The sequence below is a fragment of the Cotesia typhae genome, unplaced genomic scaffold (assembly GCF_013202065.1).
Source record: "Cotesia typhae breed Kobodo isofemale line unplaced genomic scaffold, CoteBio_Ctyphae contig_5, whole genome shotgun sequence".
NCBI lineage: Eukaryota > Metazoa > Arthropoda > Insecta > Hymenoptera > Braconidae > Cotesia > Cotesia typhae.
In genome coordinates, this window is record NW_027423757.1 from 1,751,391 (window position 1) to 1,772,902 (window position 21,512).

The 21,512-nt window shown below is 29.4% G+C and overlaps 1 protein-coding gene across 2 annotated transcripts in view; it reads right to left on the bottom strand.

The window, feature by feature from the left end:
- Alpha-man-ia (alpha-Mannosidase class I a) overlaps positions 1-21,512 on the bottom strand; it is a 316,108-nt gene that overhangs the window by 50,822 nt on the left and 243,774 nt on the right. The window contains exon 2 of one of the 2 annotated variants that reach the window (XM_074249204.1): positions 854-1,614. The exons of the other annotated variant lie outside the window; for it this stretch is intronic. Coding sequence (XP_074105305.1) covers positions 854-1,222 — 369 coding nt within the window. The 5' untranslated portion in view covers positions 1,223-1,614. The remainder of the gene's footprint in view (positions 1-853; positions 1,615-21,512) is intronic. 2 annotated transcript variants of the gene reach the window in all.

Consider the following 21,512-nt stretch of genomic DNA (forward strand, 5'->3'; position numbering starts at 1 on the left):
ATACAGATCACTCTTTTAACGGAACGCTTGAAGCGATACCTCGAATGTTTCCAATCACATTTGTTTTTATCGAAAAGTTCGATACAGCGTTACACGTATTTTTAAACAGATAAAACTATAATTAAAACGTAAGCTAGCTCAAGAATGATTAGAACAAATATCTTCTTGAAAGTTACTATCAGAATACCGAATAGCTGTAATCTTAAAATTGTATTGAAAACAATAATTAAAGGCAAAGATTTTTTCATTTGTTTCAGTTTAAAAAGAAATTTATGCGGATAAACTTTAGAAGAAATTAGAGATAAATCGCACCTAATTTTATAAATGAATTCGACTTAGGGTATATATAATTATAAACATTTAGTCATCCTGTAGAGAGATATAAAGCCAACTTCATCTTGACTGTTAATTGCGTTTAGCCATAGTGCTATTCACTCAGCCGCTTCATCTCGTTTTACGGTTTACCGAACTTCCTGAGTGTATATATACGAATCTCTTGACGATTGATTGCGCTTCCGAACCGATGAACATTTACCCCATCACCGGTTCTCTGGTGTACTGTCTCTTTCTATCAATGATTATATAGATGCTCACTGTAATGGATATATCGATACTATAATTCGTACAAAGGATTGTTAATTGTTATTCATGCACTTTCAGCCAATTAGTGTTCAACTATAAAGCTTTCTCTCAGACTGTTGATTAATGCAATACTCTACTTACCGGTTACGGAATTTTTCTTCTCCATAATTTGAATAATGCTCATTGACAATTAATAATTGGTCATGATTCATACTCATGACCGATGAAAATTATTTATTCAAATATTTATTTAAAAAATAAAAAGACAAACCTCTTTGATTTTTTCGCGTCGTTGATTGGTGATATCATCTAGCGGTGGATTTGGTAGTTTAACAAGATAAATGGGGATAGGATCGGTAGGTGATGCAACTGCTGAAGACTGCTCGAGATAATCAGCTGGTCTGTGCCTGACATTGATGGGTCGACGTTCTTTGAAATCGTTTCGTGAATGCTCTGGATCAGCAATGGCATTGTCCTGGACCCATGCTGGATTTATTTGTTCGGATCGTTCCTCCGGGCCTACTCCACGATCGACAACGCTCGTTATAAGATCACGACGTGTTATAAACGTGCCAGTTAGTAGTACGATCAACATGACTGAAAGCAGCCCGCTGATCGCTAACCTCTGTATCAGTCGCATGTCGTCAAGGCACTTGCACTCGCACCGCCACCACGACCGGCTTTCAACCGGTATTTCGCTTTGTCCAGTCGTATTGGCGTTGCTTATTAATCTTATGGGTTTAATTTATTTATCAATTTCTGGATCTAGTTTTTTATCAATTACTTTGAGTTGATTGTTGGTTTGGTGTCGTGCGGGATTATTATTTTGATGCTCGATAAGCTGATTATTATTACGGGTATATAAGGCCGTGTTAAAGTCACTCAGTCACTCGTTGTCGACCACCTGTTGTTGTTGTCCGTGACCCCTTGGTAAACCACCGTAACCAAGTGCTTGATGGTTGTCTCAATAGTTTCTGCCACAAGCATTCAACTTTCTTCACTTTTACATCGATGGATCAATTGTCAATTAGGCTGTGAAAAAATAAATTCATTGTTTTTTTTTCTTTTTTCAAAATGTTCAAAACAAATGGCAGGTACTCAAAAAATCGTTGCGTAAATTTTTTTATTAGTAAAACTATCGATTTAATCGTTTTAAAATAGAGGTTTAAAAGTATTGAGGTGAATTGAAAAATAAACAGTTCCAGATTAAATTTAAATTCGTAGCTTTGATCACTCGTCGTGAAAAGCACCGCACAAGGTTTGCTTGTTTTTATTTTATCGAACTCTAAAAATAATTAAATATAGGAAAAATCAATTGATTGGTTAAACGTTAAACATTATTTTTCTACTCAATTCGATTTGTCAATTGATTTATCTTTACACACGGTCCAAATAAAATTCCATGTATAACAACTTATTCGCTCGGATTTGTAGCGTTCGGCGCAATCAAGTGAAATATACGATTAGCAGACGACATTCAGATGATTTTTCAACTCGTTGCATTTATACTTAAAAGCTCACTCGATTTTTCATAAAATGAGATCAAAAAAATGTATTTAGGTATTGAGAGAATATCTAAAATCTCCATATGCACATTTATAAGAGGAAACTCGGAATTAATCAAACATCTAAGAAAAATAAACAAAATAAAATAGTTAGGAACCAGTCCTAACTATTACAGCTTCGTGAATTTCTCTCAAACATAAAAAAAAAAAATTAAAACCTGTGTAAAAATTTCTTCGTTAATTTAAAAGATATTTTTACTCATAATCCGTACCTATGTCGCAAATATAATAACAATACCTAAAAGTAAAACTTTATGATGACTTTCAAAATGAAGCATTAAAAATCGAAATGACTATTTTATTATTTGTACAGCTTATTAAAAAAAATATTGATAACAAGACTAGAAAGTAACAAAAAGAATCATGTTTAGATGTTTTGTAGTTTTCTTGTCAAGTATGCAGCAAATAGTGAGATTTTCAACAGCAGATAGCAAATAGTGACGATTTAGCATTAACACAGTGATCTTGTTTATTATTATGCTCAAGTACAATATAAAAGTTTGATAACTGCTCAGTGGTGTGCACAATCAATAACATCTGTTGTTCCTGTTTCTACAAAACTTTTCATATGAATGTATGCGGTATCATTTTCGTTGTCTTGTGACAACATTATTCGAATACTTCAATTCGAATGAGTTACAGTAAATTTAATGAAAAGAAATAAAAATAGTGAAAATATAAATTGTAAATTTTAATTCTGTTCATCAAAATAAACTATTCTTTACTTTAAAGTAATTAAAAAATTTTTTACATTTTTTTTTTTGTGTATTTAACGACGTGAGGAAATAAGGAAGCTCAAGTAGTAGTTTGTGAATATAGATATTTGAAATTAGTTAAAAGACAGAAGAGAAGTAGTCTAGGTCGTAAATTCTTAATAGTGGTCAATGAAATTCTTGGTTTAAATTGATGCATTTCTCGTAAATGGAGATAGATGAAGCAAGCTGGAAGGTGAGCTAGAAAATGGATTAGGAATTTACTTGAGGTGAATAATTCAAGAGATAGTTTAAATGACAATTATCCCAGGAGAAAGGGACATATTTCTTTAGTAATAGCGTCATATATATTGTAATAAAAGTTGACTTGGCAAAAGTTAAAACGATGCATACAATTTGTTCTATCGGAAAGTCATTTGGTGATAAATATCTCTGATAGACCGAGTGCAGATTGTTGTATTTTGTCGTCGTTGCGGTAAGTTGGGACAATAGATATACCGATAGATATGTTTATATTTATATATGGGTTTCATGTGAGATAAAGAGAAAGAGGAGGAGGAGAAAAAGAGATCGGGATAGATGGTAAAGAGTATAAACCAATGAGAAATGCACGTGCACGTTTTAGTGTGTGGTTCGAATAAAGTTTACGAGTATAGTATAGCATAAACACATTATGCTGAGAGAGCAACAGATACATTTGGATTGTAGTAAGCAATCCAATGAAGTATAAAAGTTTGCTGAATCGTATGCTGATGATATCTTGAAAGAGATGCACGCGAGTATTGAGAAAGAGATTGTACGTATAGTCAACGACTATAGTATCTATGATATTCGTTTCATTTTCTCTTATTCGTTGCCCTAGAGCCTCATTTTCCAAGGTTGCTGACCGCAGTTCGCGAAAATCCGTCTTCAGGGGACGATATTGCAGTCGGCTCCAATGGGAATTTCCTTTCTTTTTAAGTTTTTTTAATTTAGTTTTACCTTCTTTACTCTTTTTTTATACCAAGAAAAGACGGAGTCGAGAAATCGGAATCTTTTAGATTTTGTTATTGGATTTTTGTTAAATCAACTAAGTCAATACTCGATAAATTCAACACACACACACACACACACACACACACACACACACACACACACACACACACACACACACACACACACACACACACACACACACACACACACACACACACACACACACACACACACACACACACACACACACACACACACACACACACACACACACACACACACACACACACACATACACACACACACACACACACACACACACACAGAGATATATTTACTAAGGCATAAAAGAGTTTAAAAAAAATTATATCAACGTCTTTTTAAACTTTAAAATTTTTTTTGATCAACGAACTAACCATATTTATTTTTTAGTCTGAGTATTTTGATTAAATAAACTAAAAATTAGGGAAATCAAAAATTTCACGTTTTTTTAAATGTATTGTAAATAATGTAAAATGCAAATAAATTAAGATTTCTTTTCAGACTGTATACATAGCTGAGAAAATAATGCGTTTCAGGAATTGACAAAAAAGTATTCAATGCAAGGCATGTTTTTTCTATATATACTTTCAGATATTGTTGAAACAAAAAAATAACCGCGTTATTACTACTATTTCTACTCTAGCCAAATCGAAAAACTCGTTGTAAGTAGATTTTTGAGAGATAGGTTGATAGTGACATCATTTAAAGATCTTACTAATGTCTAAAATATTGGATAGTTTGTAGAAAAAAATTCTAATTTTTTATTTTTTTTTTTCTAGTGGAGCTATCTATAAGCAATTGTTTATTTGTTTTTGTAACTCGTTACAATTATGACAACTTACAATTATTATTATTATGACAAATTACAATTATTATAACTTTAGTTCCAATTATGGTTGGATCTCACTCTTTGATCTCACAAATACGTTTTACATGTGTTTTTGAGTTTACAGAGATTGAAAATGTTTAAAAATCACCATTTTTCAAAATTTAGAATTGCAATATCTCCCGAATAGTACTACAATATCTCTTGAATAGTACTTTATTATCTTAAGCGCATAATCGTATTTTTTAATTTTCACCTAAACATAATATTTTCTTACATGAATATTGTAGCGTTAAGAGAGTTTAGTCGGGTAATATTATCAAAGACTTTACAAAGTATCCCTTTACACTTATATGATATTGATAATAGGATCATAATTTGGGAAACTAACGGGAACTATAAAATTTATGTTGGATGTAATATAGGGATTAGCAATGTGAGGTCCATTAATAGCGAAAATCTATAGCTAACGATTGATTTTAACCCAAACTTCTGAAATGTATAGTTGTAAAAGATGAAGTTTGATGAAAGCAAGGTTGTGACCAAGAGAAGAGAAGAGAAGAGAATTAGTCTTATCATAAATAGTCCCGATTTGCCTTCAAGAAATTTAGTTCTAATAGTTGAAAGTCATAAGTTTAAACTCAAAGTAGATTCAAAGCTAAACAAAACAAAGGGCTTGTAAAGTGGTATGAGGATGGGTAGTAGTTTATCAGATTTACCGTAGTGATTCAGAGACTTGTGAATAATTTCATATAGCATGAGTTAACAAACCGAAAACTTGAAGCATTAAGGGTGTTTCACTGTAATGAAGAACTGTAGATCTTGGTCTCATCAAGTTTATTTCAAGTTTAACATAATGACTTTAAACGGATATAGGTGTTGCAAATATTAGACAAATTATTATTAACATTAAACATTGAAGAGTGAAAACCTTACAAGCAGGAAATCCAAAGATAATTAGTCGGTTCAGTGTTTTTTAGATCTCTTTTCTTAACGGATTCAGATTGAGATAAAAAATTAAAAAATTAGTTCTCGGAAGTAATTTAAGAAGAAATAAATTTCTTAAAGTAAATAAAATAGTCGTGTCATAAAGTTTGATGATTTGCGAAATCTTGATTGAAGATCACTCCTTATATTACTGGTTAGTCGTTTAATGATCCAGCTCAACGTTTTATTAAGTCGTTGACGAACTGATGAGCATCAGAATTGGCGAATCAGCTTCTTGCAGTAATACTCTTGTTCACAAGAAGTTATATGGCTCTTTGTAGAACACTAAGAAACTCTGAAATTATTATGATGTATGCAAGTGGATTTATTCTCTTAGTTGAATAGCTAACAAGTACTTTATGAGATAGCATAGTTGATAAGCATGTAGTCACTTATAGTTAGATATCGTGATCATAAACGTTAACAAACATAAAACATCTCTGCCGAGTTTTACAATCAAGATGAAACATCTATACCGTATAAATTTTTAAACGTGTTAATTCAATAAAAAATATTTTAAAATCAGATTAATCAGACCAATATCTATTGTTTTATGTTAACTGCTTCATTTCACTTTAGAGCAACATCCTTAAGGCACATGAGAGTTATTGGTTCTACCCTGTTTTTCGAAAATCGAGTTTTCATCGGATCTCGACGTTTCGAAATCCTAGGAAGCTTCCTTGACTATTCTCGCGATAGTATGTGTGCGCGCGCGCGCGCGGGTGTGTGTGTGTGTGTATGTGTGTGTGTGTGTGTGTGAACTTCTCATAACTTTTGAACGACTTAACCGATTTCATCGCGGTTGGTGCCACTTATTTAATTTATAATTATCCCATATTCTGAAGAAAATTAACCTTAGAGTATCGATTTTAACAGTAAATATACATTGGTTTATTTGATATTCTTGTTAAACGAATAAGAGAAATATCTTGGAGAGAACAATTTGACCATTACCCCGTTGAGTGTCGTTTACGAAGTCCAGACATTCTCGCCACTCTTTTTTTTATTTCATGAGTTTTCTTTTTGTTTTATTAGTAGCTCACTGCATCTTTCGTTCTACGTATAGTACGTAACGTAACGTCCGTCCATTCATCGCGATTCACATCACGAATTCTCTTGGGAACGTATCTCAACGACAAGCACGTTTTGCTCAACGTGTAGTTCCGAGATCGTTTCGTCGTTCATTCTTTATCTCACTCCTTTAAACTCTCGCTTTCTTTTTTATTCACTCATTTCTTGGAAATTTTTTTCCTCAAACCTTAAAATCGGTGATTTTAAGCAACAATGGCGCTAGAAGTAACGTTTCTATGACCACTTTCGTACGTATTTTTTGCTTTTCGTATTGTATACCATATCAAACTTTCATCAGACGTCGACAAGTGAGCTACTTATGGATAACCGTATCGTGCTTCGAATTTAGATTTATCTTTTATGAGTAAGTCGTTTAGACACTCAATGTACATTGAATTGACGTATAAGACGAAAAATAAGAGAAAAAAAATAACGAGCAAGAGTATTATAAAAATAAATGGAAAAATAAATGCAACCTGTTGGTCTTGACAATTTTATGCGGATCAATTTTCTATCATCCATGTATTTTTTTTTTTTTATGAATGCATTTCGATGGAAATTGCTAAAGATGTAGCTACAAAAAAAAAAAAAAAAAAAAGACAGAGAAAAACAAAAAAGTAATGTACAGATGCATAGAAGTAATGTAGAAAGAGAAGATAGGTAATTGTGCCAGAATCGATGAGTCACTCTTGGCCGCGTCTTTTGCCGCATCGTTTGGCTTGCAAGTGCTTCTCGTTAATCGAAAAGTCGTTGTACTCAAATGGCGAGGAACACGTGGATCTATTTTACTTCTTGAGTCATTGATCTATGTACTACTTTCAGAATAGCATCCTATTTAAATCACGTTCTTTTTTCTCAATCGTTTTCGTTTGATTTTTTGTAACTAACTTTTGAATTTATAAGATCAACAAAATTAGCTCACCCAAAACTTTTCCTAATCATAGATCAAGTGTTACAAATCCGTTCAATAGAAATACATGAGAGTGTGAAGTTAGTCAATAGTCGAAACTCGCAAAAAATGGAACCTGATTCCTTATTGGTTAAAATTATGGCGTGCGCGTAGCTATTCAAATTTCTAGTGATGTAAATAAGACAGTGATGCAATAAAAAAACATTAATTTTACGGTAAAATCTATTGTTTAAGTAAAAAGGAAGCTGCTCTTCTTTGCTATAGATTTTTGTGCAATAAAAGCATACTTTTCCTCCATTCTGTAAAGTATTCATCGAATTTTATTTCCAAAGATATTTCTCAATACTTCTTTGATAGTTTTCGTGGTGCATTGTTAAGATACAGAGGGAGATAGAAATAGAAAAAATAGAGAGTAGAATGAACAAGACAGAGTGCAATAATTTACTGGAGTCGTGAATCAAAATTACGGTTCAAGAGATCCCAGTCTAGCAATGCCAAGTGGGCTATTATTCTACGGGGATTCTCGTTCACGTGAATGATTTTTCAAGTAAAAGAGAGTAGAAATAAAGATGAGCAATATTTTATATAAAGTGTAATGTAGTGAAAAAACTTGCACAAAAAGACGAATTAAATAACAAATTTATCGCTTAAATTTAATTTCTTACTTTTTTTGTAACCTTGAATGTTTAATCGATTACTACTAACACACATCAAGTATTAAAAATAAAATTTTATTCGATCCACAATATTAATATTTGTAAATTTTTAATGAAAAAAAATTTGTTTTATTTATTTATTATTTTAACAAAGCTGTTTTGTTTTGACTGGAGATAAATATAAAGTATATAAGTGGGATACAGCTTTATACGCCGGATGTGTCAGCATTCCCACTGAATACAATTTTCTGGAAAACTAAATTGCAATACGTGCTTTGAAAGTACGAGCAATGTGATTATTTTGACCATTGTACCAAAAATGTTTCTTTCGTAAATACGATTGTATTGAATTGAAACTCGAACTTGTTTATAAAATCATGAATAAAATGTTACAAAGAGAAAATTCTATTAATCACAGTTTTGATATACATGGTAATCATTTTAAAAAAATGTTATCATTAATCAGGTTATTATCATACTGCAAGTTGTCTGAATTTAAACACGTTATTACAAAAGAGTTTTTGTATACCGTGGAACGAAAAAATTACTCTAAATTTTTTGAAACCCTTTCGTTTGAAATGATAAAAATTCTAGTGTGGTAAAAGTTAACATACATAAAAAAGAAATCAATATTTTGACAGAGTAAATGTAATGAAAAATTTTATTTCCGTTCATAATATTCCATTATGAAATTAGCATTTCATTTTCAACAGTTTATCAGTTCTTAAATTAACAGATTTATACCTAAGCATGTTCTTAGATTACATTAGAAAAATTCAGAAAAGTTGTTTCAATTTTGTTATGATTAAAATCTTAAAAGCTACAAGTATTAATTCGATTCTAGATCAGTGCATTAATTCGCAAGATATCATGGAGCAAAAATGATGATGGGGATAATTGTGTCAATAGTTCTGTACATTAATTTGTTTTTTATTATGATTTGACTATATTAATTATGTTATTAATTATCTAATATTTACAAATATGTTAATCTCGAAAGTAAATATACACGGCAAAAAGAACATAGGGATTTTTCCTATTTTTGCATAGGAAAAATTCCTATGTTGACACAGAAATTTTCCAATGTCAACATGGGAATTTTTTCAATGTTAACATGATAGAAATATCCATGTGACATAGGAAAAATTCATTTATAACATGAAAAAAATTTTTTTTTTCAATTGAAAATAAAATAGAAGTCGAAAAAACACCATTTTGAAATTTTCAGGATATTTGTAGAAAATGTCAAAGTTTCATATGATAGAAAGAAAAAAGAAATTAAAAATGTTTTTCATTGAGAAATTCGGAGTTTTTTTAGAAAATCTAAAAAATGACGATGAAGGTAGGTTTGAATAATTTTTTTCTATTTTTTCCCCAAAAAAAAAAAAACAATTAATAAAAAAAAATTTGAAAAAAAAATGCCCTGATAAGTCAATTTTTGAAAAAGTTATGGCAATTTAAGCCACACCGTCCATAATATGCTGGACTTTTAATTTTTTCGAAATGTAAAGCAAAATTTGAAAAAAATTTTTCTCGAATTTTTTTATCACAAACCGATTGTATATCACAGTTTTACTTTTAAATTATCTGAAATTTCTGGAATGAGAAAATTGTAATGTAAATTTGTAATTATTAAATTAAGTTACATAAATTTTAGTGATAAATAAATAAAGAAAAAATTCCGATGTTACCATTGGAAAAATAGGGAAAATCCCTATTTATTTTTTTGCCGTGTAGACATTATTTTTTCTACTTGCTTTGCATGTGTTTATGATTGTAATTATTTGTATACATTGCCTGATGAAGTTGAAAAACATCAATGAAACAAAATTTCTTTCGGTAAATTACTCAAAAACCATTTAATAATGTCAAAACAATTTTTTTATTGCAGATGAATTTTTTTATCCAATTACTTATCGACGAAAAAGATAATTAGTATTGAGAAAATAAAAAAAACAAACAGATTAATTGTTTATCTAGAGTAATTACAAACGAAAAATAATAATAAAGTCTGGCTAATTGAAAAAAAAAAGATAAAAAAACTACAATGAAACGAATAAATTATTTGCTCTTTTGACTCATCTATCTTTGAAATACGAATTGCACAAACTATCTTATTGATATTCATACGATACAAAAACAACCCAATAAAGAATTAAAATTAGAAAGGAGAGTGAGGAAACGAGGAAGTTAATTAACTAACAGAAAGAACAGTGAGATCCAATCGGTGCTGAGCTTCGATGTACGAACATGTGAACACACCACCTTTTATCCTTCCTATTCAGGGGAATAAAGATAAGAGAAAAAAAAGGAGGCAGGAGCAGAAAAGGAAACTGTGATAAAAACATGGACGTGACAGTGTGCGGGCGATTCAGGGGAAAGGTCGAGAGTCGTCGATACAAGTCCGGGGGTGCGAGAACTTGGGTCCTTTAATTAGCCCGAACGCTTGGCTTCGTTACGGGCATAAATTCGACGGATGCTGTGCAATGTTCGTGAGAGAGCATAGGGCGTTACTTGTGGTCGCTCACGTTTACGGGGTAGTTCACTATTACTATTACTATTACTATTGGAAACGGTTGTAATTGTACTTTGAACCTCAGTCGAATAATTTCAGTTCTTCTATGAGATAAAATGTTATTTATTGCTAATGTTGCTCTACTATATTGTTTATGAATGAGTTAAACTTTTTTTTTACTTTTTTATTTCTATGGTATATATTAAGTTTATCATACGTGCTTTGCATATAAATTATATTTATCTAAGTTATAAAGTTGGCTTTTTTGTTTTTTATACTTAATTTGTTGCGATTTATTATTATCACTGTTTACGTTGGCATAGTGAATTTATAATAGAATAAAACTATATTCACTAAAGAAAGAAGAATATTATGTTAGGGACAGAAGTAAAATGAAACATGAGAGGAAAATCAAACGGTATTGTTTAGGAAAAAATTTTTAATTTAAACTGAATAGTCACAATTGAAACTTTTAAATATCAAAAAATTCATTGTCAATTATTACTATTCTATTATTAAAATAGGAAAGTTGAACTTTTTTTTAATAAAAAAGATAAAATTTCATTAGAGAACCCTCTTGAATGATAAACTGTAATTGAACGTATTTCTTCTTTTTTATATTAAGAAAATAACTATCGGAAAAATTTATCCCCAGGCACTCAGTCCACGCTTTTTTTAACACAAATATTGTTAATAGAACTTTTTCTTTAGATAAGAAATTATTTCCATGTATTATTTCGTTTATTATGTATTTTTTTGTGTCTTACTTTATTTTGCTTCATTTTAAATTATTTAACTCAGCCTGAGGTTTGAATAAAAAAAATTTTTTTTTTTAATTTATTTTTACCAGGTTATAACATATGTACATACATACATATATATCTATAGAGATGCTTAGGCATCTGTGTATAGCCCTGGTAGTACATAATCTTATAAAATATCATTTTTAACTGTACATAACTTGAAATCCAGCCTTCCAACCGCTTACAAGTATAAGGTACATCACAAGCAAGAGTAATAAATGTATAAAGTTAATCTAAACTTATAATAGTAGGAAAAATTACAACTGGTACTATCGAGATCAAAGTCTGATCTATCTTTGAGATGATAACCAATTTCTTATCTTTATCCTAACTTTTTTGTTTGGTAGGTGCTGTAAGTTTTTTAGATTGTCTGGTAAATTATTATAATTCTTTATTGCCACTAAATTAGAGTTTTTAACAGCAATATTTTTATTGACCTTTGGCATGCTTATTGCTCTACCTCTTGTCTTTCCCTGGTAATTAGAATATACATTTTTGCATTTGATAATTTATTTTTAAGTTAAGGGGTCATTCTACTTTGGGTGTATGAAAAATAATGATATTTTCATTAATTTTTTTTAAGACTGCTGTTATGTTTATTGAAATAAAACTTGTAAGGAGAATCAAAAACGTTTATAAACTACAAAAAAAAAAAAATTGGTTGATTGCACTTCTTTTTAAGTGTAAAAATGGTAAATCTCAGAAACTTTTGAACCGATTTTTATGAAATTACGAGATATAGCTATTCATAAGGATAAAAAGGAGTAAAATCAATCAAATTTTTTATTTTTTTGGTAGTTTATGAATGTTTTTGTTGTACCTAACAAGTTTTATATCGATAAACATAACAATGTTCTTGAAAAAAATTAATAAAAATAGCGTTACCTTTCATGCATGTAAAGTAGAGTAACCTCGTAATGAGAACTTTATGATGTAAAAGTTTTAATTAATGTAATAATGTGGTTTGATGTTTTGTATTTGTTTCAGATAAAAAAAATTTCATTGTAAATTTTTATATTCCTTCGATAAAAATTCAATGAAATATTTATAGATTTAAAAATGTATGGAATATAAACTACACAATACACTTTTTAACACTGGAAAACCACGGAAGTTTTATCGCACACGATAAAACCGAAAAAGTTATATATTTATACATTTGAAGAGTATTTAATTGACCATTTACAGTGATAAATATTTTCTAGTGCGATAAAAAATTTGTTGAATTAAGTATAGTTTAGATTCATTCATAATTTACATCATTTGTGAAGTTTAAATTTTATAAATTTTATTTTCTATATTTTTATTACATTTATTTATTTTTTCATTCAAGTAAAAAGTCCAACACATATAATTTCAATTATAAGACCATCTGAATAAATATTTATAAAATTTATGCCTATAGTAAAAATACATGAGAGTGTGAAGTTAATAAATAGTCGAAACTCGCAAAAAAATGGCGCCTGATTCCTTATTGGTCAAAATTAAGGCGCGCGCGTGGCGCGCAATTCAAATTTCTAGTTACATAAAGCATACAATTAAATAGTTTATCACATGCAGTCTATTTACAAACGGTTGTAAGCTTGTCACTTGTGATAATTTTAATTCCTTGAAGTTTACATAGTATAAGTTCAAAATTTCATAAAAAATTTATTTTATTTCGTCTTTTAATATTTCTTAAATTTAAAAAAAAATTAAAAAAAAAAAGAGTAATGCTTCTGTTGGGTCAGCAAAAAATGAATTAAAAATAAAACTAATTAGCGCTGATGAATTTACGAAGCTTAGTTGGTTATAACTTTTGGACATTAAATTAAATGAATGGAAGATAATTATCTCGTTAAAATGAATTGAAACCTTGAAAATTCATGAAATGGTACATCGTACTGACAAGAGGATTATGTAGATCACATGAGGATAAGCTGATTAAAACAATGGTACTTGATCCGAGCACTTAATTATGTCGAATAATAAAGACTCGTTGCAACTGGACGTGAGATATAGATAACTTCATCTATTCAGTGAAATGAAGAGGTCAAAGATTAATCTTATCAGGGTCATGTTACACAGAGAACATATGATAGTACTATTTACGTATTGGATTTTTTGTTCGGTGATGTTACAATAACCTACGCCCTGGCTTCGGGTCAATTGGTCAAGGTTCTTTTCTTTATAACTATTGATTCGATTTAATTAAATGCATGAATTAATATACTGCTATTTTAAGACTTTAATATAAATAACGATATTCTGAATGAATCATTTTAGTTATCTCTGAAAATAAAATTATATTTTTAATAATTTTATTTGTCTCATTCCTATATGTAATTTATTTTACGTAAAAACAACTTTATCTGTTTACCGTATATAGTATAATGATTATGATAATAAAGTTATACTAAATCTCTCTAGTTAATAATTCATTACTATATGTATTCGGTACTTTTATTTTCATCTAAAATAAAGCAAAGACAGTAGCTTGGTTTATTTGTTAGCTTAATGGTTTTTTTTTATTTGTTAGAAAAAAAATTTTTCACGCTTCACAACGCATTAACGTATGAGAGTGCTCTATTCTCGATGTGACTAACTTTGCATCATAAATTGTTCTTTTACTTAAAGTTAAACGGTTTATTCATCTACAATAACATGCCTTAATAATTATAGGGACTTAAAAATACAAAGTTATAGCAATTGTTACTTCATTTTCTTCAGCATAGCCGTCAGTTATCATTCACAACTCACAAAAAATCTATGCAATAGATGGAGATAAATTTAATCTTATACGTTCGTATTGATCCTTAAGAGAAACCCTATTTATTTTTTTTTGCTTTCATAATTGTTTAAAATATATCAATAAAACTCGATGAATTCTTTAGTAGTGCCATGGTAGAAAGAAGAGTTACTCAATGATGTTCATCGATAATGTAGAATAAGACAATTTATACAGTTTTATTTTTTTACTATTTTTAATGAATTAAACTTCTAATATGGGCATGTTTAGAATTTCTAGGCTTATAATGCTACATTTAAATATCAAACATAAAAAATTGTAATATATAGAATAGAATATTTTGATATTAATTTAAAAAATGTATGCAGCCTCAATATTGAAAAAGTTAAAATTCGTTCGTTCCGAGGTATAACTTGTATAACAATTTTAGCCAACGAAATGGATCTCAATTAAGTTATATGCGATCCTTTCTACATGGTTTAAATTTTAAATAAATCCACGAACTATTTTTTATCCTGCAAAAATTTTGTTATTTACTAGTTTTGTACGTGAGCAAAGGTAGCAGTTAAAGCTTCTGAATAACAAATAATAAAAAAAAAAAAAAAAAGAAGAGGAATGAAAAACGAAAAGCGTAAAAAATTTTTGAAGGTTTCTTTTTGTTATTGACAAAAGTAATTTTTGAATCATTTTAAATTGAACAAGTAAATATAGATTACCATAATCATAATAACGCGTGAGCAAAATTATATCAAATATACTTTTTATTGTAGTAGATAAAGAATTGAAACGAAAATTTCATTATTGTTGAATGATTTATTTTAATATTGTTGAATTTTGAGGATTATCATAAATGATATGCAATAACAATATAGTTATAGTGAAATAGTAACAATAGCAATGATAATAATAATAATAACAATAATAATAATAATAATAATAGTATTAATATAGGAATATATGTCATACAATGATGCTGTAAGAAGAACCTCCAGTGTGCACTGAAGAGAGAAATTCAACATTCACATTTTGTTCGTTCGAGAGCGAGATTCCAGAAGCCAATGATAAATTTTTCGTTTCAACTATTTCTACAACTCTTACATATTGGTTGAATACCGTGTAGCCTCTAGCGTATCGATCGATCATACATAAGAATACTTGAGATAATAAAAAAACAAACGAAAACTAATTCCACAAATCAATAATAGCATAGCACTCCCTTTAATGCTTCACGTTATGGCCCGTACAATAAAATCTATGACAGTTTCAATGATCGAAATCTCAACTAAAGCTATTTTTTCAATTTTAAATCCATAGAATTTTAAAGAAACTTTCATCAGTATCGTCATATCTGTTTTTCACTTCAGGATATAAATCTGGTCACATATATCCTAAGAAAAGAAAACTTTTCTAATCTCCGAAGGATCGATAAAGTTCATTTGTTCTTAGATTTTCAAAAAAAATTACCACTTCGAAGATATTTCTTCATGAAGTTAACTTTAAGATGAGATCGATGTGATAGTAGTTTAAAAAGCCATTCCATTTAATATTCGCTTGATAATATAGGTCTATGATTAACATGGTCTTTCAATATACTTCAAAGGTGTGTCTTATATACTTTGTTTTGGTTCTTATTATTATTATGAACGATCGCCAAGGATCTTATGAAGCGATTTACAGAAAATTTGGATATATAACTTTATTTTGCTATATGATTTACTATGTTTTATAAAAAAAAAAAAAAAATTTTAAAACAGTTGATCTGTAGGTCATACCTGGAACTTTCCGCGATGTTTGAGTTTAAAATGATTAAAAAAATTTATATCTTTACCTTTTAAATTTTTCGAGCTCAAATTTTTGTAGAATTTCTTTACATTTTGATAACTGAGCAACATAATTTGAGAATTACCGATTGAGGTGTAATAATTGACAGTATATTTATGATCTTTAAGAATGAGTATTTCACTCTATAAATTTTATTCTTTCAATGAAGAATACATTTATTTTCATGCACGGAAAAAAAAATATATTTAAAATTACTCTAGTAATATCGTAATTTTTAGTATAGGACATAGTAGTGCCGAATCAAAGCTCAAACATACAAATTTATACAATGCAATATCGTAAATTCTTTTGAAGAAATTATATTGTTTAACCTTTCACACAGTCTTATACATTTCAAGAAAAAGTGTAATGAAAAGTCGATGGAGTAATATCTCTTAAATAATAAAGTAATAACTACGATCGGTAATGTAGAATTTTGTTCATATTTTTAACCATATTTAATATGGTAATTTGTAATCACGAAAAATTTAGAACAGAGGAGAAGAAAAGATAATGGGAATGGGAAGACCACTCGGTGAGAATCTTTCGGTCACCAAAAAATAAATTCGGATAACCCAGGAAAATCGAATCCGGTTCTCCTTTGGTTACTCGTCAACGGCTTTTCCACTTAAATTATCTGAGGCACCATACGAAACTTTTATTCAGTCACAAAATGAGACCCTTCTCCAAAAGTTTGTCATTTCCTGGTGGTGGCGTCGCAAATTACTGGACTCTGTCTCTTTTACTTGAAGTTGACTGGTATGCGTCTTTATTTACTTGCTCTTCCGGGAAAAAAATTTACTAAGAAACATCGTACTTTTCTATAATTCAAAATGTACTCTGTAGGCGGCAGCATCGTAAACATTTTTTTGTAATTTATAACTTTAATCATTTGTGAGAATTACGATATTTAGATTCTAAAAATTCATGAGTCAGTACACGGAAAGGAAATTAAAGGAATTTCTGCAATTTTTTTATCGTAATTTATCTTATATAGAATTGTAGTGATGATCTATACTTTCCATATAATAATTTTTACGATATACTATCGTAAATTCTCTTTAATAAATAATACTAGCAAGAGACTTAAAAAGCCCAATACTATAGAGCAAATTATGCAAGATGTGATAGTGAGCTTTAAAATCTACCTATCGTAAAAATTCAGTTTTTTTTTTTTTTTAAAGAAATTTTAGGGAGACAGAAGGTAGATTAAACTCCTCGGCAACTTTGCAGTAACCGAAAAAACAAATCGGAATTCTCGCCCAGGAATCGAACCCAGAACTCTTAGTTAGTAGCCAGAGATTCTCCTTCCACGTCATTCGAGGTAAACTTCTACTGACGTCCTACAGTATTTATATAAACTCTGATTTTAGCGCTGTGCACGGCCAACACTTACGCTAATTGAAAAATATCTCAATTCAACTATTCTAAAAATTCTTACTTTTATTGGAAAGATCCAGAGGCATTACTGAAAATTTTCGTCTAAAATATTTGAAAGTTACCGATAATACAAAGATAGTCCAGCATTACGAGAGTTTTATTGGAAATTTTCGTAGAATTTTTTTGCTGTGTAGTAATTTTTTAAATGTAAAATTACAAAAGTTAAAATAATAAAAGACTAGTCCCAAATTACGATATTACTATAGTAATTTTTACTCCAATTTTTTTTCCGTGTAAAACGAAAAAATGCATCCTCGATAAATGGGAATTTTTTACAATTTTTGGTATTAACTATAAATTTCTCAACAAAGACCCGTTGAAAAATAATAAGTAATCGATAGTTTCAAGTTTTATGCAACTAAAATTTTGGTATTTTCGATTGTTATTGTATTATAACAAGATTATAGTTTCAGTTAGTACAGTGTGAAGTGTAATAGCTTTAGTTTTTTTTACGAAGGCTCTGTTTTTACTCTAAAAACTGTGATTTTTCCACTTCTCTTTTTTTGGGCAGTATTAAAAGACGTAAACAATTGTAAACCGTCTCATTTCTTTTGGAATACCTCATCCATGTATATAATTCTATAAAAAAGGAAAATAAAGTAATAAGAATAAAGAATATGTGGATTGATATTATTAAAAAATTAAAAAAATAATTAAATGATAATAAAGTAAATCAAAGTCACGCCAAAAGCATAAATATTATCAAAATGAGTAGAAATTACATGCTGCTGAGGTATTGACCAAAACTTATATGACAAGTTTAATTTTTGAGAGAAGTAAGTACATAAGAATAAATGTATCAAAGAGCGACGTCAATAAGTGCCCTAAATAATTTAAAGGAGACCGTGCCTGTAGGCGATTTTAAGGACTGGATGAGAAGAATAAAGGCGACATAATATAAGTTGGAGATATATTTATATATGAAGAGGAGATAAAGAGAGAAGGAAAAAAAGAGTCGACATTCCAGAGATCTGGAAAGGTGATATCCAGTGTGGCTTGTCGTCCCTCTGAAGTTTCGATGTCGCTACTATGCCCTGGTGTCTGTGGTAGTAGTTTAAACCAATCGTTTTCACCCATCCTTGGACCTTGTGTCGACCCACGAGCTTGATTTTTCCACGATTCCGGGGCATTCCACTCAAACAAACTAACAGTTTATTTTATTATTTTAACTTAAATATCCCAGAACGTCGAACTCCTGCTAAATGTCTTTGTCTTTATTCGTTTATCGCCTAATTTACATAACTAACGGATCATGGATGACCTTCAGTAAAAACTCTGCATAAATAAATAAAAAAAAAATCTTATTCATAGAATTATGTACAAGAATTAAAACGACAAAGTTTTTGATTTTATTTATTTATTTTTTTTTTCCGGTGTAAGTATTTTCTTTTAAGAGAAGAAAATTACTATTAAGGCATGAAGTTTTTAGAGGAAATAGACTGTCGTAAACATGAATTTTCATTACTGAGTTGTAAAGTTTTTAAGTTATGACTCAAGTAAATTTGCGAAATATTCACGTACAATGAGAATGTGTTGAAGTTTTAAAGTTGTACATTAAACGACGAGGTCGTTGGTAAATATGCCTAAAACTTAGAACCTAGAAACTAGACAGGATGTATGAAAACATGTGGTGATGTTGCATGAAATGAGAAATACGTTGTATTGTGTGTATTATGTATTTTTGTACATGTATGTTCAAAAAATAAAAGACTTATTGTTTCTTTTCTCGTTTTATATATTTTATTTAAAACTACGGAGTAAAAGTAAAAGACAAGTTCATATAAGAAGGCAGTGAAAAGGTTAGTGTATATACCTAGAAGGTTTTTCCGACGAGTGGGCTTCTAACACATATATACCACATATACCACTTTTTTCTTTTTCTCTACGGAAATAAAGTATAGTCAACCGGAACATTCGCTTTGTTTCCCCCGGGAGTGAAGTCTAGTGTGTAGTGTGTACTGTACTATAGTAGTTCAGCATTGTACCAGTAAAGAGTAACGAAATATAAGAGTTTTGTCGCTTATACACAACAAACTTTCAGCAAACTTAGCGTACGCTTCAACTACGAGTGTTTTCTGTCAATCAAAGTATGCTATAATACCTTTGAATTTTTTTTATTTATAAATATTTGTCTTTATTGCTCTGATACAGTGCACGGAGAGAAAAGAATAGATCTTATTCCTATGTAGAATGGTAACCATACTATCTATGTTACATAGTAACGGAAATTTTTTTAAGAACCCTGTGTAAATTTGCTGGGAAAAATTTTAGGAACTAGTGATAAAAATATGAACAATCACTAATTTGATGCGGAATTAAATTCTATAAATAATGATGTTGTTTTACTTTTTTGATAAAAATTTCAATTTGTTATTAACAAAAAACACAAACAAAATAAAAAATCTCAGTTTTTCATATATAACTCAATAACTACAGGTGATATTAAAAATCGGAAAAAGGATCCTTAAAGAGGAGGAAATTTCTGAAAAAAAGTTTCAACTCCCGGAACTTTAACTTCAGAAACAATAATTTTTATTTAATGTTGAAAATTCCAAGCGCCTTTTGTCACACGGCCCCGCCGATGCTAAAAGACAACAACAGTCGCTTGGAAATTACTACAGCAAGAAATAAAGTAGAGAGTCAGTCTTCAATGGAGATTTCTAATGCTTATTAAAAGGAACTACATCAGCATAAAAATAAACCTTCATTTTCTATATCCATGTTTACACAATTGTATGCATGTAAATATCTAAACTGTATGTATATCGTACTGAAAAATTTTCTTTCTTATATGTAAGAATACAAATTTTATATATATCACCGTCACTGAGCTTGTGTGAATAGTATAATGGTAAAAATGTTATTCATCTCGACATCTATTCTTTTATGAATGAATATATACATGGAAAAAAAAAAAATTGTATTGATTCGAGAAAATAATCTTGAACTACAAGAATAATTTTGAAAAGTTTATCATCTTGTTTTAAAACGAAAAATTTTTAACTGAGAAATTTTTTTTAATTTAAGTAAATTTCACTTGATTCAAGACAATGAAACTTTTCGAAATTTTTTTTTGGTTTACGAATTTTTCCTTTAAATCAAGCGAAAAATGTATAAAATTTTTCAGACGTATACTCTCAACCTAAAAAGTCGTGTCTCTTTTTTAAAAAAATTTTTGAACGGCCGATAAATTATCACTATATGAAAGTGTGTTTTAATACAAAAATCATCTTAATACAATTTTCAGTTTTTTTTTTTTTTTTTTTTTTTTTCAGAACGTAACATTAAACCGGATCAATATTAAAAAATATTAAAAAATTTGTTAACATTAATTTAACGAAGTTATTTAAATTAATTAAAAGTATCTTTATTCTTAATTAATGAATGAAATTACCATTGTGGTGATAATTTAATGAAAATACTTCCGAACATTATTTCAAATAATTAAACATTTGTTATCTTGTTGGCACTATTATGATTATACACTTATATAAAAAGGGTTTGTCAGCGGTTTTTGTCCACGTCGCATTCATACTAAATGTTTTAACGAGCGCGTTAAAGCGACAGGAATGATACTCAGCTATGAAAAAAAGGCTTTACTTGAGAGATAAAAAAATAGTTAAAAAAACAAAATTTTTTTAATTTTAAAATAAATAGATGAAGGAATAAAATAGTGAATACGTGATAGTGGTAAATGTTCTCAACAGGAGTCTATAAAATAAATACACATCCATAATTCAAGTCAAGTGAATGTCATTTTTTGTATTTGACAAAAGTGATTGCCATCGAGTTTAAATTCTCAATATCGTACGTATATGGCAAGTAAAATTTAATGGAAACTGTCATCGAAGAGACAGAGACAGAAAGAGAGTGAGAAT